A 23,634-nucleotide genomic window follows, 5' to 3' on the forward strand; every position below is an offset into this window, starting at 1 on the left:
TTCTCACTATTAAGCCCTAATCTTTGAGATAGTTTTCACAACCCCATCCTGGAGCAATACCAGGGTGGGAAAACCGGGACTCAGGAACCAGGAACTAAGGGTAGCACTGGAACAGGATCACAGTCAATTCGCACTTAGCACCGCTCACCCGCGGTTGCAAACACTTCTGGCGGCTTCTTGAGGAGCACGCAAGCACTTCCGGATAGCACGTGGCCGCAGGCCCTGCCGCTCCTGGGCTGTGATAGTGTGGGGGGGCTCAGCTGGAATAGGGGTTAGTGGTGCGCGATGGCATCTCGGTATGACCGGGCGATCACTGTCTTCTCCCCGGATGGACACCTATTTCAAGTGGAATATGCCCAGGAAGCAGTAAAGAAAGGCTCCACCGCGGTGAGAGAGCAACTTTTCTTAGCCAACGGCCCCTGCCTTGTGTCAGGCCTTTATTACTCCACCATCCCAGCCCATCGCTGGATATGGGGGGACCGGAAAAGAGTCCCCTACATGTGAAAATTGCCTCCTTTCTTTAGCAAGGGGGGTGTTGTTTCTGAAACTAGGGTTGGAAACAGCGGAGTTAAAAGTTGGTAGATTTCTTAGGTTTCCGTTGTTGCAACTGCCATTAACAGTCGCCATAGACATGTACCTGGGGCGAAGGGGGGTGCGGGGGGGAGTGTTTTGTAGCTTTGACTGTAGAAGAGACTTTTTTTTCCCCCAAACTTAAAGCTTTTTATTTTGTATTGAGGTATAGCGGATTAACAATGTTGTGGTATCTTCAGGTGGACAGCAGAGGGATTCAGTCATGCGTATACATGCATCCGTTTTCACCTAAACCGCCCCCCTCCCCCACCATCCATGGAGGCTGGCACATAACACTGAGTAGAGTTCCATGTGGTGTATAACAGGTCCTTGTTGGTTATCCGTTTTGCAAATAGCAGTATGCACAGTGACCTTCCCAAACTCCCTAACTATCCCTTCCCTCCCCCGCCAAACATAAATTCGTTCTCTAAGTCTGTATCTTTCTGTTCTGTAAGTTCATTTGTATCATTTCTTTTTAGATTCCACATATAAGGGATGTCATACCATATTTCTCCTTTGGTGCCTGTCTGTCTTGTGGAAGAGAGATTAATGCTGTGTCTGACAGTTAGGAAAGAAAAGACTTCTTTCAGCCTGTAGCATCCTACCTGAATGCACACTACCCACTTCCTCAGGATTTGGCAAACACGTGTAAAAGTAACAATTACAGTAAAAATCAAAAACTGAATATGTCTGTCAATGAAATGTGGCCTAAATCGATGTGAAATTAAATCTTGTGGAGAAAAACCGTTGAAATGGCTAACCTACTCAAACATTTTCACCTATTAAAAATGTTTGTTCAGAAATTTACTCCTGAGTATTTAGCGGCCATCTAGAGATTTTTAAGCCCCCAAGAATCTCCACTCTTTGGCCATTTCCCACTTTTGGTTTGGTTGTTATAAAGGAGAGTATCAGATCAGATCAGATCAGTCGCTCAGTCATGTCCAACTGTTTGCGACCCCATGAATCGCAGCACACCAGGCCTCCCTGTCCATCACCAACTCCCGGAGTTCACTCATGGAGTCAGTGATGCCATCCAGCCATCTCATCCTCTGTCGTCCCCTTCTCCTCTTGCCCCCAATCCCTCCCAGCATCAGAGTCTTTTCCAATGAGTCAACTCTTCGCATGAGGTGGCCAAAGTACTGGACTTTCAGCTTTAGCATCATTCCTTCCAAAGAAATCCCAGGGCTGATCTCCTTTAGAATGGACTGGTTGGATCTCCTTGCAGTCCAAGGGACTCTCAAGAGTCTTCTCCAACACCACAGTTCAAAAGCATCAATTCTTCGGCGCTCAGCCTTCTTCACAGTCCAACTCTCACATCCATACATGACCACAGGAAAAATCATAGCCTTGACTAGACGGACCTTTGTTGGCAAAGTAATGTCTCTGCTTTTGAATATGCTATCTAGGTTGGTCATAACTTTCCTTCCAAGGAGTAAGTGTCTTTTAATTTCATGGCTGCAGTCACCATCTGCAGTGATTTTGGAGTATACCCTCCTTTAAATTGATATATCCACGTTTCTGAAAAACTTTCAAATACTCAGGGTAGCAGTAGTACTCCTGCCAAGGTTTAATTACATTTAATAATCTTAGTGATTTATAAAAACTAAAAAGGACAAAAATGGCCTGGTAACCAAAAATCTGTTACCCCAAATCTTCCAAATCCTAGCCATTGGATTCAGGAGGACTTGATGTTTTAAAATCTTTTGAATTTCATGAGCATGTTTGTTGTGTATCTTGGAAAAGGAGACACCAGCTATGAGAATACACAGTGCATTTCTAAGTCTAGCAATGTCTATATTTTCTCTCGCTTTCCATACCAACCTAGTTATGGAAGGAAATAATTCACTTTTATTATAAATCTATCAAATGTAAAGTGGTAAAAAAAAATAACACTAGAAGGAATCTTATCATCATTTTTAAAGTATTTTTTATTTAATTGGGCCCTCTAGTTTTACTTCTGTTTTGTAAGTAATTCTTTTAGAATTGTAAATTTAAGAAAAGTCTGATGTAGCTTAAACCAAAGGGGTACCGTTTTGGTAAAAACAAGAAGTTATATAATCCCCAGCATGGCGTGAAGCATATGGTTAGAAAATAATGCCCCAGTTTTAGAGCCTAAAATAAAGGGAGTAATGGGAGAAGACTGAGGTGTAATAAGAAACCGCATTGGCTATTTAAAATGTTTTAAGAATGCTATAGAACTGATTGATAGTTCCTTTGTAATGAGCTGTAAAAGGGTAAGGATATAAAAATACCTATAGTGGGCATTTTTAAAGATACATTGCAAGGAGGAGACAGTTTTGTCTCAGGATTCTGGATTATAATTTGCATCTTTGTATGGAGTTATTCATTGTGTTTCCTTTAGGGTGCTATGACCTGTCATGTGGGGGTAAAGTTTATAATGGCACTTTTTATTAAGATATGTCACAGAAGATTCTGTCTGTAAATGACAGTTGATATGATGAGTTTTAAATAAGCCAAGGTTGGCCAGTTTTGACCAATATGAAGATATTATTTAGTAATACAAAAGTTATATGGGCTGCAACTAGAGACCCTGGGTTCTGCTTTCTTCTTGATGATTATCTTACAGAATGAAGTGACGCAAGAGGCCTGTTTTCTTTTTCCTTAGTTCCCTTTTTATATAAATGAAAAATATGTTTGAATAACATTTTAGAGAGGTAATACCTTTCTTTTTAGGAAAGAAAAAAAATGAACCCCTCACAGTATTCCCATGGAAATGTTAAGATTTATTATCGTTCTTCATTCTGTCCTTTCCCTGACCCCAAACTGTTATTAGCTCCATATTTCCTACTTTATCAAACCCCAGATCCACAGTCTGGCCATCAAAGTCTCCCATGATCCACTGTAATTAAGGGTGCAGCTTTGTGGTTTTACCAATATATGCTTCTGCCCTTGTAGGTGGGGAGAGCAGAAAACACCTCTGTCACTCTCCATCTTACTTATTCTCTAAGAATCTCTGCACATTTCTCTCCTTTGTGGAGCCATCTCTGATCCACTCCAGTCATTATGGATCTCTTGGTTCTCTAAATTTACCATCTGTACCACAGAACAGATGATAATAATAAATATAGTATTTATTATTTGGCCTTATGGGCTTCCCTGGTGGCTCAATTGGTGAAGAATTTTCCTGCAGTGTGGGAGACCTGGTTTCAACTCCTGGGATGGGAAGATACCCTGGAGGAGGGCATGGCAACCCACTCCAGTTTTCTTGCCTGGAGAATCCCCATGAACAGATGAGCCTAGTGGGCTACAGTCCATGGGGTTGTAAAGAGTCAGACACAACTGAGCGCCTAAGCACAGAACATTTGGCCTCATTTTCTCTTTAATGTCAGATATTCTTAATAGTCTTCTCACTTCAACTGGATAGTAAGACCTTGGTAAAGAATCCACCTGCAATGCAGGAGACTCTGGTTTGATTCCTGGGTTGGGAAGATCTGCTTCCAGTATGCTTGGGCTTCCCTTGTGGCTCAGCTGGTAAAGAATCCGCCTGCCATGTGGGACACCTGGATTCAATCCCTGGGTTGGGAAGACCCCTTGGAGAAAGAAAAGGCTACCCACTACAGTATTCTGGCCTGGAGAATTCCATGGATTGTATAGTCCATGGGGTCGCAAAGAGTCAGACACAACTGAGCAACTTTCACTTTCGAGAATTTAAATGGTGTAATGCCTTTTGTATTTCTACTGCAGGATATACAGTGGAGGAGCTGAGAAAGAAGTAATCTACCATTTTAAGTAATACTCATTTCCCCCACATATTTCATGTACATTGTCTTACACCGCATGCTCAATTGATTGGTCACGTCCGACTCTTTGCTAGCCCATGGACTGTAACCCGCCAGCCTCCTCTGTCCATGGAATTTTTCAAGCAAGAATACTGGAATGGGTTGCCATTTCCTACTCTATGGGGTCTTCCCAACCCAGGGATGGAACCTGTGTCTCCTGCATCTTCTGTGTTGACAGGTGGATTCTTTACCACTGAGCCACCATTAAGAACAGTGTTTAATCCCCTTTTTAATGTATGTGGGAGCTATGATTCAGAAGCTTTCATAACTTGGTAAGGGTACCCAGCCAGAAAGTCAAGAGTCCATATCCTCACTTTAGTTCTTCTGGTTCCAAAGCCTTTGCACTTTGTGTTGCACCATGTGATTTATTCCATAAATGTTTGTATATTAATTATCTGTCAACATCTAAATGTGGAAGCTAGATATGTATCATATAAAGCAATTAACTTCTCTAAGCTTCAGTTTTTTAAATAGTAAAATAGGCATCAAAATAGTGCCTGCTTCATAGAGTTGATTTGAGAATTGAATTGAGGCAATAATATGTGTTCACCATCTTGCAGTGTCTGGTTCACAGCAAGTACTTAGTAAATGATAGTTATTCCTCTTTACTATCCCTTTGTTTTCTCTTTTTCCTTCAATTTTGTCTGTAGTTCTTCCAGCACTTCCATTTACTATTTAAAGACATTTTTGTTTAACACTTACACCTGCCAGATGTGGTGCGAGGGCCACTGGTTTCACAGTGGACAAAACAGACTCAGTCTTTGGCCTCAGAGAGCTTGCTGTCTAGCAGGGATGTTGGATGACTGTGAGTCTATAGTCCTAACAAGGCCTGTCTAAGTATTATAATGGGAGATTATGAGGCATTGTGGGAACTCTAGGTATTAGGTCCTAGGTCCATGGTCCCCATGAGGAAGTATGTAATATTTATGTAGACCCCTGAAAGATGAAGTTAGCCAGATGAAAAAGTGGAAGGGGAAAGAGAGGAGTATTATAGACAAAAAGCACTAACGGGATAAGACCAAGTAGGAAAGTACAACTGTGGTTCACAAACTGAAAGACATTCAGGATTCTGAAGCAATGGGAAAATGGGGAGAGGTGAAGCCAGGAGCAGGAGCCAGACTGCGGAATGCTTTTAAGGGAATAAGAAGGCTTGAAGGGTTTTGATGTGGCTATTATTGTTCTGCCTTTCTAATAACAGACTCCATTTGTCCCACCAAAGAGGTACTCACATGACCCAAGAAATGTCATTCATAGTTTCTGTCCTCCAGCAATAAGCAAGGGACAGAAATCTAGCCAGTATAAGTCCACAGAGCAGGACTTTTCTAGCTAGAGATACTGGTAGCTTTTTTCCTCTGGGAGAACTATTGGGATATGAGTCCAGGTTTCCCTTTTTTTTTTTCCTGTACAGATAAAGCATGTCTGCATTAAGAGAGCAGAAAGTTGATATTACAGTCCCTAGATCCTTTTGTCCCAAGTCTACTTCTGTGTTATCTTGGTTTGCCTAGTGAGAAATGTTCCCTACTAATACAAGTTTTAAGTGGGGGAGTGCAACATTCCGATTTTCTTTTCTTTTTTTCTTCATATTTTTATTTTTCAAAGATTTCTCAGACTGCATCATGGTCAGTGGATTAGATGAAATCAAGGAAGTGGGGAAACCTCATAGGAGTCTATGGAAGTAGCCCAGATGAAAGACGATAGGAGGTGTTGCTAGGGTTGGGGCAAAAATGGACATACGGCAGATTCTGGAGAAAATTCCATGGTGTTGTTGATACGTTGGATGATTATTTGGATGGTTTTGGGGGTTGAGGAAGGAGAAAAGGTATTGAAGAGGGAGGAGTCAGAGAAGGTGCCTCTGTTTCTGGATTTAGTCTCTTGGTATATGGCACTGCCTTTTTTTTTTTTTTTTTTTTTTAAGGCAATCTGAAGCAGTAATTGACATGCTTGTAGGATCTGTAGTAAGCAGCCTCCAAAATGGCCTTTAATGATCCCCACCTTCTAGTGTTCGTTCCCTCCAGTAACCCTCTCCCTGTATGTGAGCTGAACCTAGTGAGTGGTTTCTAAGGAATGGAATGGGAAAAGTGATGGAACGTCACTTCACATGTTGGGTTTCAGATGGTGACTTACTTCAGCCTCTTGCTTGCTTACCCAGGTGAAGCCCAGTTGGCATGTTGTGATTTGTCATATGGAGGGTTCTGTATAGCAAGGAACTGAGGGAAACGTTTCTGTTAAAAACCCGGTATGGAGCAAAGCCCAGTGTGGAACTGAGGTCCTTAGTCCAGCAATCCACAAGGAACTGAATCTTGTTAACAACCTTGTGAGTGAGCTTGTAAAGATTCTCCCCCATGAGCCAGGAGATGAGTGCAGCCTTGGGTGACAGCTTGGTTGCAGCCTTGTGAGAGACTGAACTTAGCTAAATTGTCCAGATTTCTGACCTACAGCTGAATATACATGTTTGGAAATCAAGAGACTGATCTAGGCTCGGAAATACTAATTTTAAAGTGTATCCTTTCTCTCCCCAGCTTAAAACCTATGTTGAAGGTCAAGCAAATGAGTTTTCTTAAGTACCCTTCTTCCCTCAAGAAAACAAAATATAGACTACAGACCGTGTAGAGGTAGACTAAAGCCATAAGGGACCTTAATGACCTGTGTGTAGTCCACCTTGGCAAAACACTGGGAGGAGTGGGGTGGAAACCAGGTTGCTGTACAAACTAAGAGTTGATGACAGTATTTGGCCTTGAAAGGGTTAAGAGAGAGAGGCAGAATTGAAATAAAGTGGTCTTTAATATTTTGTTTAAAATAAGAGAGATTTAGCCATGTGTTCAAATGTTGGTTGCTCAGTTTTATCCGACTCTTTGCAACCCCATGAACTATACAATCCATGGAATTCTCCAGGCCAGAATACTGGAGTGGGTAGCCTTTCCTTTCTCCAGAGGATCTTCCCAAACCAGGGGTCAAACCCAGGTTTCCCTCATTGCAGGCAGATTCTTCACCAGCTGAGCCACTAGGGAAGCCCACAAGCCCACAAGGGAAGCCACAACAGACTTCCCTGGTGGCTGAGATGGTAAAGTGTCTGCCTACAATGTGGGAGACCTGGGTTCGATCCCTGGGTTGGGAAGATCTCCTGGAGAAGGAAATGGCAACCCACTCCAGTATTTTTGCCTGAAAATCCCATGGACGGAGGAGCCTGGTAGGCCCCAGTCCATGAGATTGCAAAGAGTTGGACACAATTGAGCGACTTCACTTACTTAAAATGTTGGTGAGAAAAACCCTGGAGAGAAAGCTGAAGTTTATTTGTTTTTGGCTTTATTTTTTTTTTTTTAAACTTTTTATTATAGAATATTTTACATTTACAAAGATATAGAGGGAATAGTATAGTGAACTTCTATATACCCATTACGCAGCACCAGTAATTATCAACATTTTACCAGTCTTTTTAATCTTTCCTGACTTTTTCCTTTCCCCAGTGGAGTAGTTTTAAATGAAATTTCTACTGAGGTCATTGTAGATTCACATGCAGTTGGAAGAAATAAAATATAGGGCTTCCTAGTATACTTTCTGCATTTTCTGCCAATACTAACATTTTGTAAACTGGTACAATGTCACAACCAGGATATCGATGTTGATATTTTATTCAGAATTCTCCAATTTGCCTTGGACTCATTTGCCTGTGTACATTCCTGTCTGTATCCACAGTCAAGATACTAACCAGTTCCAGCTCCACAATTCCATATGTTGCTCTTATTTAACTACACCCAACTCTTTATTTAACTTCCCTACCAAACTGACCTATCCATATCCCTAATCCCTTGCAGCATTCATCTATCCTTCATGTGTAAAATTTTGTAACTTCAAAATGTTATTTAAATGACATCCTACAGTATGAAACTTTGGGGATTTGCTTTCTTCCCTTGAGTTTCATCCAAGTTGTTGCATGTATCAGTGTTTTATTGCAAGTGAACCCACTCCAGTGTTCTTGCCTAGAGAATCCCAGGGATAGAGGAGCCTGGTAGGAGGCCGTCTATGGGGTCGCACAGAGTTGGACACGACTGAAGCGACTTGGCAGCAGTAGCAGCAGCAGTGTTCCATGGTATGGATGTACCATAGTGTTTAATTAACTCTTCATGTATTGGAGAACATTTGTTTCCAGTTTGGAGTTTTTAACGAATAAAGGTACATTCATAGCAGGCTTTTGTGTGAACATGCTTTTATTTCTCTGATAAAATCTCCCAAGTGTACAATTACTAGATTGTATGTTAATTGCCTGTTTTATAAAAAGCTGCCAAATTGTCTGCTCTGGGCCCTAATCCTTCTCTCCTAACTGTGAGATGTATGGAAGAGCTTTCAGGATTTTATCTACTTGACATTCTAGACTGCTTCTACTACCACCAGTACTGGTACTACCCATTCTATAAGAAATGCACATGTGTTCCCAGCGTCTTCTTTCATTTGGGTGAACGTTGTCCTGTTTTTAGATAGTACTCCCTTAGGCGTCTGAGATTAGGACAGTCATGTAGTTTCAGCACTGGTGATGTATTCTTCGGTTTATACCTATTGGTCTTTGCTTTGAGTTTGGGAAATGGACTTTCTGTAAGCCTATACTTGTGTGTCTTTATTTTTCTTAGACGTCTATTTTTCTCTTTTATACTGAAGGTTTAAGGAAAAGCCTTTTCCTGTAAGTCATTTGTTAGAATAATTTGATTGTAGGTGTTAAAATGGCCAGCTCATTCTTTTTTATAATGACTCAGCAGGTTGGAATTCGAGGTACTAATATAGTTGTGCTCGGGGTCGAAAAGAAATCCGTTGCCAAGCTTCAAGATGAAAGAACTGTGAGGAAGATTTGTGCCCTTGATGACCATGTCTGCATGGCTTTTGCAGGTATGTGGGCCTACAGTAATGATGCAGAGTATGTTGATGTAACACAGCTGGCCCCACGGTAGCTGTTACATAATATACATACATCATAAATATACTACACTCCATTTCTCATTAAACATAAATAGTATGTCTTATATTTTTTGGGAAAGTCACAACTCTATAAACCAAGATTTCTGACAATGAGTTTTCTACATATGATACTTTTATTTTTCTATAGTTTTGGATCATATCAATATTTACAATGTAAAGAAATACTGTACTTCAACAACTCCTATCATATTTTTAAATGGAGTGAAGCTTTTAGCCTATAGGGTAAGCTAAGTCGATCTATCACCATTTCTTTCTCTCAGATAACCTTTGCAAAGAGAAAAGAATCAATTTTTCTCAACAGTGGCATGTTCTGACAGCTTCTTCTTTGTTGGTTACTGTTAACTATCTTCAGGAACTAACCATTCTTCCAGGTTTATAGAAACACATTTTGAAATGGTGTGGAAGGGAAACAAGAGTTCGTGACTGCAGAAGACTGATTGGTTATGTGAGAAATGGCTGTTTCAGAGATTTTGTGAATGAGTTTTTTGAGCAATATGATATTAAGAGAGTGGAGAAAGAAAGTAAATGGTGATGAAAAGGTCAAATGCCATAAAGTCTTCAATAGAAATGTTTGTAATCATTTGAATCCATTTAAGTTTTTGGTCATTTTGATAGAAACATCTTCTATCTCCTCTTAGAAGTGTTAATTCATCACATGATGTTTTGGTATGATAAAGGCAAGATGAAGTTTTTTCTTTCCTTCTTTCTTGTTTTTTGGCTGTACACCTTGTGGCATCCTAGTTCCCTGACCAGGAGTCGAACCCAGGCCCTCAGCAATGGACATGCCAGAGTCCTCACCATTCGACTGCCAGCAAATGCCCTTCTTTTTCTGTTTTAATGTTCTTGATTTTCAAACCCCTAATCTTAGACAAAAAGCTGACAAGCGGCATGTCATGGTCATGTTGAAAGCAGATTGAGTTCATGTTTGATAAAGAAGTTTCATTGTTTTCATAAGAAGAAATCCAACTTAGTTTATGTTTAGGTAATAAGTAGCTTGGTTCTGGAATCAGGATAGATGGTCAGCTTTTGAACAAATCTGCCACTGATACTGTCTCAAAAAAGCTTTTAAAATTTGACTACAGTTTTTTTTAAATTTAATAAAACCTAATAATCAAACCAGCTACTGTAAATTAAACCATCTTGATCTTTGGGAAATAGGTTACTTAACATTCCTGTTTAAATATTATTTAAAACAATTTTCTTTAAAAAGTAAATAACAATGGATCAAATGAAGGAAACAAAGCAACTTAGGATGAGTGATACTCTACTTCATAAATTCTTTATTATGGACATATATTGGAAAAAACAAAGAATGTTACAGGAAAAATAGCATGGTAGCCAAAACACTTTTAATGAGGAAGACTTCATTATTCTTTGACTGTTTTTATAGGCCTGACTGCTGATGCAAGAGTAGTAATAAACAAAGCTCGTGTGGAATGCCAGAGTCATAAGCTTACAGTTGAGGACCCAGTCACTGTAGAATACATAACTCGCTTCATAGCAACCTTAAAGCAGGTAAGCCAGTATTCCAACAGATTTCTTCAAGTGTTCTTTTTTCCACCATGATGGGTCCTATCATGGGAATACTAGTCACTCCAACCATTCAGTCTGTTAAAATGTACTAAATTCCTTACTATTTCTCATTTCACATTCAGATTTTTATTCCAGTGGAGTGGATTGATTTGATCACTAGAAATCTCAATCAGTATCAATTCTGAGAATTAAATATTTTTAAAAAAATGAGTGACCTTTTAAGGAGATTTCTGTAGTTCAGAGATGTGGCAGTAAGACACCATTTTTAAAGTTTTCCACAGAAATACCCGATTCTTTCATCTACAAAGCTAAACACAACTGATCAGGTTTAGAAATTATGTCTTCTGAATCCATGTGTAGATACATGATTTGACCTTTAGTATAATCATGATGCATACAAATATTGCTTCATTTATTATCATTTTCTTTGTTATTTATCCACAGCAGCATAGTTCTTACACATCCTAACTATACAGTACTGTTTCTAATTGCCGTCTCCTGATGATTTAGGTTGCTCCAGGTTCTTCTTTCCTTTTCTCCTTCCCTCCCCCACTCCCTCTTTCTGCCTTTCTCTTTCAATCTGCTACTTTAATAACATTATTCTATCTTGGTCACAGTTTTTTCTTTTTTGAGTTATATTGTTAAATTAATTTTCAGTCTGGGATTCCTAGATTAAAGGTTGTAATTAGTTTTAAGACTCTTGTTATATGTAGCTAAATTGCTTTCTAAAAAGATTGAACAAATTTTTATCGTACAACTAGCAGTACCTAAATATTTCCCTAAAGAATCATCAGCATTGGGTTTTTCATTTTTCTTTATTTTGCAAATAAGTATAGCATAGCATTGTAATAGTTGTTTTAATTTGTATTTTATAACTAGTAGTGAGGTCAATTTTTTCCCCACGTTTGTTTGCTATTTTCATTTCTCCTAGTGTAAACTGTCTTCTCTTTTGACAGGCACTCTGGCAGTTAAGAATTTGCTCCCAGGAGCGAAAAATTTGGGGTTTAAGTCCTGGCTTTGCTACTTCCTAGTTAATGCCCTGGGCAAATCATTTAGCCCGTTTTGCCTCAATTTCCTTATTTATAAAATTAACATTACAATAATGTTTGTTGAGTTGCAATATATATAGTACACTTAAAGAATTTAGAATACTTCCTGGGATGAATTTTACTATTTGTTTTTACATAGAGATATTTTTATAGGTTCTATATATTCTAGATATTACATTTTTAAATTTCATACTTACAAGAAATGGCCCTATTTTTTTTTTTAGAATTTAATTCGTTTCAACAAAGTTCAACATTTTTATATTGTTCTGTTTTTCTTTCTTCATTGCTTTGATTTTCCCAAGTTAAAAGGTACTCACCAAAAGCCAAGGTAGAGAAGATTGTGTACACAAGGTTCCCAGTTAAGGTTTTCTTTTGGAAATATAAAAACTATTATGCATGGAACATTTATAGAGACACGCATTGTGAATCTGTAACAGTGGTGTTGCTACAGAGGAGAAGCCTGAGGCTCTGGAACAAAAGTTATCCTCATGTACAACTTTTGTTCTTTTAAATGATTTTAACCTTGTGCTCGTGTTTCTTCTTCATACTGGGGATGCAGCTTCGATCCCTGGTGGGGGAACTAAGATCTCACATGCCTCTCGGCATGGCCAAAACAAAACAAAAAAGTGGTTGCTTAAGCAAACAAAGTAAAACTTTCTTTCCTTTAAGGTATGTTTACAAAACATCTACTTCATACCTACGTGTGAACTAGGAACATTAGGGAATAACAGAGAAAAAAGACAAACCCTATTCTTTCAGAGTTTATGTTGTAACTAAATCTAAAGTGGCTTTGGAAATTCCCTGGCAATCCAGTGATTACAACTCAGGCTTCCACTGCTGGGGGTGCAGGCATTTTGAGCTAAGATCCCACGAGTTGTGTGGCATGGCTGAAGAAAAATCAAACAAAAGAACCCCAAATTTAAAGTGGCTTGTAAATATATATATAATAACATTAAAATTTTTTAAAAAATTATGTAGACAAGTCCAAGAAGAAAGCTAGTCTAAATACAGGCCAGACTTCATACAGTTGCCTACAAATGTGGTCCTGAGTTTTCTACCATGGCTGCCTCTCTGCACAACTTCTGTGGATGCCAGTCTCAGAATTTGTGTGAATTCCACTCCCTAGGACACAAATTTAGAAAGTTCCTAGCACCAAAGTAAAAAGATAAAACTGGTTTCCAGTGCCCCATTGTCAGTGAGGAAAAAACATGCTTTTTCTTCAACAGAAGTTTCTTGTTTTGAGACTGAAAGAAATGTCTTAGTTGGACTTTTATGTAGAGATAAGAGCATACTGAACAGAATATACTTGATAATAATAGTATCAAGTAAGAATACTTGATAATAACAACAGTGTCCCTCACAATGAAACCAAGGCCGTGCTTCGCACAGCTCACTGAAATCAACTTTGTTGAGAACCAAAACGACATGACAAGCACAGTTCTCTGCAATAGGAAAATGGTTACAGTCTAGTTATGCTACCAAACTTGTATAAGGCAACAGGAAAACAAATTTGAGACCATACATAAGAAACTTATGATTTCATTTTACAAGACTGTCAGTATTTACTTTTTAAAATTTTCATCATGGATTGAGGTTACTACAGAAAAGTTCAGCAAGAGGATCTTGAAGTTATACAAAATAGAAATTAATAAAGATCATTTTATCAGGAATACTTTATATTATAAATTGTTATTTGATAAGTAATAGTGTTGTCCTTTCTTTGGCCTCATACAGAGAGTAGTCAAGAAAACATTTTATTTTTCAGAAATATACTCAGAGCAATGGACGAAGGCCTTTTGGTATATCTGCCTTGATTGTAGGTTTTGATGATGATGGTATCCCAAGATTATACCAGACTGATCCCTCTGGTACTTATCATGCTTGGAAGGTGAGTCAGGAATTTGTTCATGTCTTTTAGAATTTGAGGGTTATACTTGTTGGATAGCATCACTGGCTCAATGGACATGAGTTTGAGCAAACTCTGGGAGATAGTGAAGGACAGGGAGGCCTGGCATGCTGCAGTCCAGGTCGCAAAGAGTTGGACACAACTTAGCGACTGAATAACAACTGCTGAGAAGCATTTTTATTTCAAAGTCAGTTAGGAAAATAATGGAGATTGCTTAATTGTTGGCAAGTTTATTTATCATCTGGGTCTGAAACTGCTTTGCTGTGGTGTTGTCAGGCCAGGTGGTGGAGGTGGGAGGGTGTAAACAGCACGAGCTTGTGCACGCACACATGTACACAATGTCATCATCATTTCACTGATTCTATGTATCGCACTTTCTTATAAGATTTTGGTTGAACGAAGCATTATGCAACTTAAAAAAATCATCTATAACAAAAAACTTGGAAACTTTTTTATTCTATATGTTTGAAGTAATACTCAGGAGTTAAGTGACTTTAAGTTTTCACCACTAGTTAATAGCAAGACTGGAATTAGAACTCAGGGTCTCCTGCTTCTTAGTGCAGGGTTCTGTCCTCTACTTCATGCTACTTCCCTCAAGCCAGATGATTCTGTCTATAGTATATAAATTCTGATATCCAGCCTTTCAATGTGGAGTAAATTCTTGTGGTTTTATTTTTATTTAGGGGTGTGCCCTCTGGCACTTCGTTAAACATAAGGTCAGGTTTCTCTGTTTTCTTTTTTTGTTTGTTTCTGTGTTTTGTTGTTTCTTACTCTGACCTAGTGTACCACGCATCCTGGTAAGATGGTACCGTGGACCGCTGAGAACACGGCTGTATCATCACCGCGTAATGACGACACTTTGCAGTGCTAGGTTGTAGTCGTACAAGGTACGGTTAGAGGACATGTGAAATAGATAGTAGAGATTTTTGCACATTAGAGTAACGTGATCTGATTTATATTTTAAAAGTATCTCTCACGAGAATAGATTGTAGGGCAGAAGCAGGCAAACAAGTTGCATGCATGCTCAGCCACTTCAGTCCTGTCCAGCTCTGTGCGACCCCATGGACTGTAGCCCACCAGGCTCCTCTGTCCATGGGATTCTCCAGGCAAGAATACTGGAGTGGGCTGTTGCCATGCCCTCTTCCAGGGAAATCTTTTCTACCCAGGGATCAAACTCACGTCTACCTGCGTCTCCTACATTGCAGGTGGACTCTTTACCTACTGAGCCATGATTTAGGGGACTCTTAATAATAAGTGAAATCAGATTTAGATCAGGGGCATGGGCCAGTGAAAGGTAGGGATAGATCCAGCCTACTCTGTAAAGGAGGAGAACCCAGAGAGTAATATCCTGGATCCCGAGTGAAAACAGGATTCCAAGAAGAGTTGATCAGCCAAGTCAGCACCACTGATGAATCAAGTAAGAAAACCGCTGTGCTATGATTGAATTTGGCAACATGCAGGTCATTGGTGACCTTGGCAAGAACAGCCTGGATAGAGTGATGGTGATAAGCTTATAAGGCCAAGTTTTTTGCTGTGTTGGTAATACTTTAAACAGGAACAAAGTTAGTATGTTTTATACTTCAGAACAGTGTTTCTCAAAGTGTATTTCTTTGGATGTTAATATATGTAAGTTAAGCTGTTTAAGGCTAATTAATGTGGGGAGATGTTTTTCTAAAGAAATTTAATAAATTTTCTTAAGTTCTGCATGTTCTAAAAGGCATTGCAAATATTCTAGAAACAGATTAAGTAGTCCCCAAGATTACTTTAATTTGCAACCCTTTTATCATAGATCCTCTCTCCACACTGGTATTCTTTGGAAAATACCATTTAACCATCACTAAAGGCCATTTAACCATCACTTTTAGTAAGTGCTTTGGGGACCAGCATTTGTTGAAGGGAAGGGAACAGATGAGGCTGAGGGAAAAGTGGGGCTGCAATGGAATCTCCGTAAAGGCCTCATCACCCTGTGGGAAGCCCTGGGGCAGGGATAGCTCTTCAGAGTTGTTTCAAGTTGGGATGGGGGAACTGGGCATAATAGCTCTTCATCAGTCAGTCGTTGGATTTGTCCACCTCTGGACAGTACAAGACCTTAAGCGAGATAGCTCTTGCTAACAAAGGCACCTCTCAAAGAAAGTTAAGAGGTGAGGGCCATGTGCCCTTGGCACTGCCAGCAGCTGGAGGAATAAGGCTTTTATTTCTGAAGGGGAGTGGGGCAGCACATCCCAGGATCCACTCAGAGGTCTATTTGTGAATTACTGTTCTCAGCTCCTAACCACAGGGAAGTGATGATCCTTAACACGTAAGGATTTATCTTTCCTGCATAATGAGAAGGTTGAAGTAGGCAGTTACTGGTGTTTGTCTCTTTTATTATCTTAGTCATTTCTCATGCTCCCGAGGTACTTACTAGACCTCCAGACAACATGTCTGCATTATAGGCAGCAGATTCCTAGAAGGTTCATCCAGTTACTTCCACTTGTATATTCCTTTTGGTAACAGAGGGTAGGACATGACATTTTTCAGCAGGCACATTGCCTGGAGTTCTGTCACAGAGGAAGAATGAATACGGGGGTTGGCAGCTAATATTCTTTGCCACAGAAAATCATCATTAATCTGGACAGGCAGGCAGGAAAAACATTGCAAAACCATCAAGAGTCTGTTGAAATGAGCTCAAGTGGATAATGGGGTTGGAGGGAGGGTGGAGTTATAAGTGTGGTAAGAAGCAGCTAGATTTTAGGAAACCAGTCAAATAGGTTAGGGGGTAAAGAATTTTGACATCAGCAATTGGAAGCAGTGGACAGGAAAGTCACCAGGCATTTACAAGGTGACTTTTAAAGGCTCAGTGAGATTTTTGGATAAACCACTACTTTATGTACTTCCTCTCCAGGAAGCAGCCAGTTAGTTGACCAAAACAAACTTGAAGCTAATAAACTCCGAAGTCACACCAGGCCGAAGGGTTTCCCTTTGATCTTAATGAAATTTCAAGGCCACAAACTCCAATTTAAAATTTCATAGCTATTTATCTTCTGAAATATAAAGGTATGGTGAAAGTTCTGCGAAATTCAGTTCAGTTGCTCAGTCATATCCGACTCTTCGTGACCGCATGGACTGCAGCACACCAGGCCTCCCTGTCCATCACCAACTCCCACAGTTTACTCAAACTCATGTCCATTGAGTCGGTGATGCCATCCCACCATCTATCTCATCCTCTTTTGTCCCCTACTCCTCCCGCTTTCAATCTTTCCCAGCATCAGAGTCAGTTCTTCGCATTTTGTGGCCAAAGTATTAGAGTTTCAGCTTCAGCATCAGTCTTTCGAATGAATATTCAGGACTGATTTCCTGCAGAACTATATGTTCATGTAGTACAAAAGGTATGTTTTCATACTTACTTCCTAAAAATCTCCTTTGCAATCTCTTTTCAGTAACCATAGTACATACCAGTTAGAACTGGGACATTCCCTATTTGTAGCCAGAATCCTTCAGTGAAAGGATGGGCCTTTCTGCTGGTTCTTTTCACTCTCTGGAGCCATCACAGCAGAAGGGCATGTGGCAGCACAGTTGTATAGAGCGCAAAGCTGGATTGATGATTTGGTCTACTTGGTTTCAAAGCTCATATCTTCTGCTTACCCACTATGTGATCTTGGGCAAGATTACCTAAGCCAGCGGTTCACAAATAGGGGTGACTCTGTCCCAGCATAGGGACATATGGCAATATCTCAAGGCACATTTGGTTGTCATCACTGAGGTAGGGGATACAACTGGCATCTAGTGAATAGAAAGCTCAGCGCCGAAGAAATGATTCTTCTGAACTGTGGTATTGAAGACTCTTGAGAGTCCCTTGGACTGCAAGGAGATCAAACCAGTCAGTCCTCAAGGAAATCAGTCCTGCATATTCATTGGAAGGACTGATGCTGGAGCTGAAGCTCTAATACTTGTGCCACCTGCTGCAAAGAACTGACTCACTGGAAAAGACCCTGATGCTGGGAAAGACTGAAGGAAGGAGAAGAAGGGGACAGCAGAGGATGAGATGGTTGGATAGCATCACCAACTCAACGGACATGAGTTTGAGCAAGCTCCAGGTGTTGGTGATGGACAGGGAAGCCCAGTGTGCTGCAGTCCATGGGGTTGCAAAGAGTTGGACACAACTGAGCGACTGAACTGAACTAGTGGATAGAGACTGTGAAACATCCTGCAATGCACAGAACAGCCCCCCACCATAGCAAAGTCATCCAGTCCAAATTGTCGGCTCTTTTAACCTTTTCAACCCTTCATTTCTTCCTCCATGAGGTAGAGTTAGTAATAGTATCTTTTAAATTGTTTTTGTGATGGTTAAGATGAGATAATCTGTTTAAAATGCTTAACATAGTGCCTGGCACATTAAGTGTTCTGTTAATAAAAATTACTGTTGTTATCATTACCATCACTAGTACTCATCTGGATATTTACACTGAATGGAAAGAACAGGCTATATATTACCTGTAGCCATGCAGCCAGGGAGACGCTTTTGCCACTTCCTTTCGTCTGCTGAAAATTTCTGAAGAACAAAGAAAAATGGGGAATGGAACAGAAGCAGCCCTTCTTGCTTATAGTCAGAGGAGATAAAATGATGCACAGTCCTGTTCAACACTTTTCTTCTTCACACTGATGCCCTTTTATTTTTCTTTTTGCATCATATTGCAGTTATATCTCCTTTCCTCTTTACATCTTTTCGAGTTTCAACTCTTTCAATCTTTTTTGACTACTAAGGACTTGGGAACCATTAACGAAATAGAAAGCACCGGCCAGGACAAGGCATTGGTGTATTTGAAAATAAGTCATGCCATCATCTCAGATTATTCATACAGTAAATCAAATGAGCTGTTGAAATGTTCCCTAAATCTTTGAACTACAATTTTCACTTAGTAATTATGCCAAGTAATAATGGAATAAACTCTAAACCCCTAAACTTCACTTAGTAACCATAAATTCATTCATATTACAGTGGTATTAATAATTATCTTCTATCTTTCAAGGCAAATGCAATAGGTCGAAGTGCCAAAACTGTCCGAGAATTTTTGGAAAAGAATTACACAGAAGATGCCATAGCAAATGACAATGAAGCTATCAAATTAGCAATAAGAGCTTTGCTGGAAGTAAGTGATCTAATAAAGCATATACAGAAAATCATGGTCCCCCCCCCCCTCCATTCAGTTGCTTATTAAAACACAGACTTTCCTGAAGTAATTCTAAAATTGCACTTGGTTTACATTAGGTTGTCCAGTCTGGTGGAAAAAACATTGAACTTGCTATAATAAGAAGAAACCAACCTTTGAAGGTAAGTCATTAACCAAAGAGGAAAAAGACCTACAGTATAAGGCATTTTGACAAAAAAATTTAGTATGTTGCTGACACCTGTGAGTCTATGACAAGCCTGAACCTCCCTCAGCATCCACTGACACCATGATGAATTCTCTTTTGTTTCTGTGGGCTGTCGCTATCTGTACATGCTTACTACACAAGCAGTTATCTCTGCCTGGCCCTGTGTGAAGTCCTAGGGGTGCTGATGTCTATGTATAGGCCACCCCACTCTTGAGAGTCCCTTGGACTGCAAGGAGATCCAACCAGTCCATTCTGAAGGAAAGCAGCCCTGGGATTTCTTTGGAAGGAATGATGCTAAAGCTGAAACTCCAATACTTTGGCCACCTCATGCGAAGAGTTGACTCATTGGGAAAGACTCTGATGCTGAGAGGGATTGAGGGCAGGAGGAGAAGGAGACGACAGAGGATGAGATGGCTGGATGGCATCACTGACTCGAAGGACGTGAGTCTGAGTGAACTCCGGGAGTTGGTGATGGACAGGGAGGCCTGGCGTGCTGCGATTCATGGGGTCGCTAAGAGTCAGACGCAACTGAGCGACTGAACTGAACTGAACTGAACCCCAGTCAGTACCTGTTCTTGTAAGTAGGAATCCCTACTGAGTCCGTCCCATATAGGGTCAGCGTACTGTATGCCCTGTGGAGATTCATTCCTGGCACCATATAGCAACAGTCCCTCTTGCTGTCTTTTTAGATCTGAAATCAAGATTAGCTTCCAGTGTCATTCAGCTGCCATTTATATAACTGTTGGCCCTCTAGGCTTCTAACATAATGTTATCCTTCATTATGTTAAAAAAACCACCTTTTCTTGATTGCCTACCGGTTTTTATCTGTTTTCTCTACTTTTCACTTCTGAGTGCCTTAAGCTTCTGTAAGACTTGCATTTTAATATCTAATTGTGATCATCTTTCCATATTTCTTTATATCAAGTCTAGCATTATTAGTTGTACACCTTTAGTCAGCCATTGTGTGTTAAAACTGCTGGACCACAAAGTAAATTGTCCAGAGCACTGCAATAAATTGTTCCAAACATTGTGATAGAGAACTCATTGGTAAAGAGCATTTGAAATGTGACTGACTGTTCATTAGGTAGAGCTTCACACTGTGTGCCAGCTAGGTCTTTAGCTGAGAGTGTACAAAAGCACTTGCATGGGAAACTATATGAAAAATGTGCCCTACAGCAGTATTTTAGTATACCCTTTCTTTTGTGTTAAGGAAACTATTTCAAGGGGAAATAGTGTTAAAATCAGTGCTGTGTGGAGCAGTGGTTTTGATTTTCGGAGTTTTGTTGTTGTTTTGACACCAGTGGGTAGGGATGCAAGGACAAGGCAGGAGCAAGTTTCAGTGAATAAGAGAAGTGGGGACATGAGGGCTGGGGCTGTCTCTGTGGGGCTCCACATAAACAACCAGGGTGCCGAGCAGAGTATGCAGATGGTATGGGGCAGGTTGTCACCTCTGCTTCCAGGACTCAGGGACAACTGTGTCAAAACCACAGGGACACAGAACCACTGAGTCCAGAGTCAGCTCTCCAGCCCCACGACATACATTTGTATGTACGTTGTTCTGTACTTAGTTTGGGAGTTATAAACAAAGCACCATGAAAATCATCATTTTCCTACCTCTTTGGCTAGTCCAGGAGCTGATAAAATAAACAAACCCTAATGAGAATCACAGTGGATGGGGTGGGAGTTCACTAATCAGTTATTTTTTCATGAATAGAATAAGCTTTGCATTCAGATGTGTTCAGAATTATATCCATATATAAGATATGGAACCCGATATTGCATTTCCTGGATAAGTGCACACACACAGATACACGTGTCTTTATTTTTGAGTGGTAGGATGGTATGCATCCTGGCAGCAGAGTTACACTGTCCCTCCACATGACACTTCCCAATAGGCTGGGTAGTGAGTAGAGCCTGTGCTTCAGAATTAGATAGATCTGGGTTTAATTCCCAGCAGATGCATTTGTTCAACAGTATGATCTTGAGCAAGTTGCTCCCATCTTTGATTTTAAATAAAATAAAACTGATTTAAGTAAAATCAAAACTCTTATGTTCTCTACTTAGTTTGGGAGTTATAAAAAAAGCACCATGAAAATCATCATTTTCCTACCTCTTTGGCTAGTCCAGGAGCTGATAAAATAAACCCTCATGAGAATCACATTGGGATGGGGTGGGAATTCAGTAATCAGTTATTTTTTCATGAATAGAATAAGCTTTGCATTCAAATGTGTTCAGAATTATATCCATATATAAGATATGGAACCCAATATTGCATTTCCTGGCTTTTTATTTTAGCACAATGATAGTGGAAATGTTGTAGAGTTCTGATTTTGTCCATAATTGTTATAATTAAGCTACTTCTGAGATATTTCATCATGTACTTGAAGTTATAAGATATAAAGTTATAAAAAATAAAATTATAAAATACAGTTGGGTTCATCGGCATTATAGTTAGAAATTGTTGCTATAATTGAAATTTGCTTTTTAAAATTTTTTCTCTTTTCAGATGTTTAGTGCCAAAGAAATTGAATTACAAGTAAATGAAATAGAAAAGGAAAAAGAAGAAGCAGAGAAGAAAAAATCAAAGAAGACCACCTAATTCTTAGGAGAAACACTGGGATATTTTAATATTTCCTTGTACTCAGAATTGCTTAGTGAAATTTTAAAGGAAATAAGTTAATATGCAACATTACATTTAGTTTTACATGTGTTGAGAATGCCATACTTGTGGCATTCATCTATGACAAACATACATGATTATGAAGATTTTTTTTAAAAGAGTTCAGTAATTGTTGAAAGCAGTCATGACTGTACATAAGCCTAAGACTATATTTTATAACTTTCTCAGTATGTTACTTTTTTCATATATGCAAATTCAATTAAAAAATTTTTAATTAAAAAATAATTTGGTGCTATTCGAGCATTGACTGTCAGGTAGAGACAACTATTCCAAAATAAACTGAATATAATATTGAGTTGCATTTCTAGGTAAAAACATCCTTGTGTTGGTGAAGTGCCAAAATTTTGTCAATGCCTTATTTTTAAGTGAGCTTCCCAGGCAGTGGTAAAGAACCTGCCTGCGAATGCAGGAGATGAAAGAGACCTGGGTTCAGTCCCTGGGTCGGGAAGATCCCCTGGAGGAGGGCACGGCAACCCACTCCAGTATTCTTGCCTGGAGAATCCCATGGACAGAGGAGCCTGGCAGGCCACAGTCGATGGGGTTGCAAAGCTGGACAGAACTGTAGCAAATTAGCACATGTTGTCATATTTATCTTACAAGTTGCAGTACAGTCATCCATTGGTGTCGGCCCCTTGTGAACACCAAAACCTGCCAGTGCTCAAGACCCTTGTACAACAGAATGGTGGAGTATCTGCATGAGCCTACACACATCCTCCAGTGTACTTTATTATTTCTTCCAATTTTATTGAGATATAATTGATAAGGGCTTCCCGGGTGGCTCTGCTGGTAAAGAATCCACCTGCAATGTGGGAGACCTGGGTTTGATCCTTGGGCCGGGAAGATCCCCTGGAGAAGAGAACGACAACCCACTCTAGTATTTTGACCTGGAGAATTCCATGGACTGTTACAGTCCACGGGGTCGCAAAGAGTCGGACACGACTGAGCAACTTTCATGTAAAAATAGAGATTCTGATTATGTATTATGGGCTTCCCAGGTGGTGCTAGTGGTAAAGAACCCGCCTCCCAATGCAGGAGACGGAAGAGACGTGGGTTCAATCTCTGGGTCAGGAAGATGCCCTGGAGAAGGAAATGGCAACCCCCTCCAGTATTCTTGCCTAGAGAATCCCGTGGACAGAGGAGCCTGGTGGGCTACAGTCCATGGAGTCACAAAGAGTCGGACACGAATGAAGCATGCAGGTAGTTGATATGCAACATGGTATAAGTTTTAAGGCATACAGCATAATGATTTGACTTACATACATTAAGAAGTGATTGTCACATTAAGTTTTAGTGGACTTCCAAGTTTTGTGAACATCATCTCACATAGATAAAAAATGAAAGAAACAAAAAAATACCTTTTTCTTGTAGAGAACTCACGATTTACTCTTCAGAACTTTCATAAATAACAGCAGTATTAATTATATATTTATCACATTGTACATTATAGACATAGTATTTATGTATCTTATAACTGGAAGTTTGTACCTTTTTGACTGCCTTGATCCAGTTGCCCCTTCGTCCAATTTCTGCTTCTGATAAACACAGATCTGATCTCTCTTTATGAGTGAGTGAAGTGAATTTGTTTTAGAAGTATAATTGAACTACAATAGTATGTTAGTTCTTGCTACACAATATTGATTTGATACTTCTACCATTTCAAACTGATCACCCTAAGTCTGCTTACAATATATCACCACACAGATATTACATAGTTGTTGATTATATTCTCCACACTGTATGTTTCATAATGACTCATTTACTTTGCAATTGGAAGTC

General features: G+C 39.7%; 1 protein-coding gene across 2 annotated transcripts; it reads left to right on the forward strand.

Moving 5' to 3' along the window:
- Window positions 1-220: 220 nt before the first annotated feature.
- On the forward strand, window positions 221-22,115 carry PSMA8 (proteasome 20S subunit alpha 8). 2 transcript variants are annotated; one of them, XM_006052285.3, is made up of 7 exons: window positions 221-387; window positions 9,119-9,245; window positions 10,726-10,850; window positions 13,683-13,805; window positions 18,833-18,952; window positions 19,072-19,134; window positions 21,685-22,096. In XM_006052285.3, exons 1-7 carry the CDS (start codon window positions 286-288, stop codon window positions 21,775-21,777), a joined length of 753 nt encoding a protein of 250 aa, XP_006052347.1. In that variant the 5' UTR covers window positions 221-285; the 3' UTR covers window positions 21,778-22,096. The 2 variants fall into 2 exon arrangements, with proteins under 2 accessions (XP_006052347.1, XP_044790531.1); XM_044934596.1 differs by lacking the exon at window positions 13,683-13,805 and having other exon boundaries at window positions 21,685-22,115.
- The last annotated feature ends 1,519 nt before the right edge of the window (window positions 22,116-23,634 follow it).

The sequence above is a fragment of the Bubalus bubalis genome, chromosome 22 (assembly GCF_019923935.1).
Source record: "Bubalus bubalis isolate 160015118507 breed Murrah chromosome 22, NDDB_SH_1, whole genome shotgun sequence".
NCBI classification, from domain to species: Eukaryota; Metazoa; Chordata; class Mammalia; order Artiodactyla; family Bovidae; genus Bubalus; species Bubalus bubalis.

Excerpts from the sequence above, each read along its gene's own strand:
- PSMA8 (XM_006052285.3), top strand. The coding sequence starts at position 286 with ATGGCATCTCGGTATGACCGGGCGATCACTGTCTTCTCCCCGGATGGA. Across the intron at positions 388-9,118 it reads TAAAGAAAGGCTCCACCGCG|GTTGGAATTCGAGGTACTAA; the intron begins GTGAGAGAGCAA and ends ATGACTCAGCAG. Across the intron at positions 9,246-10,725 it reads TGTCTGCATGGCTTTTGCAG|GCCTGACTGCTGATGCAAGA; the intron begins GTATGTGGGCCT and ends CTGTTTTTATAG.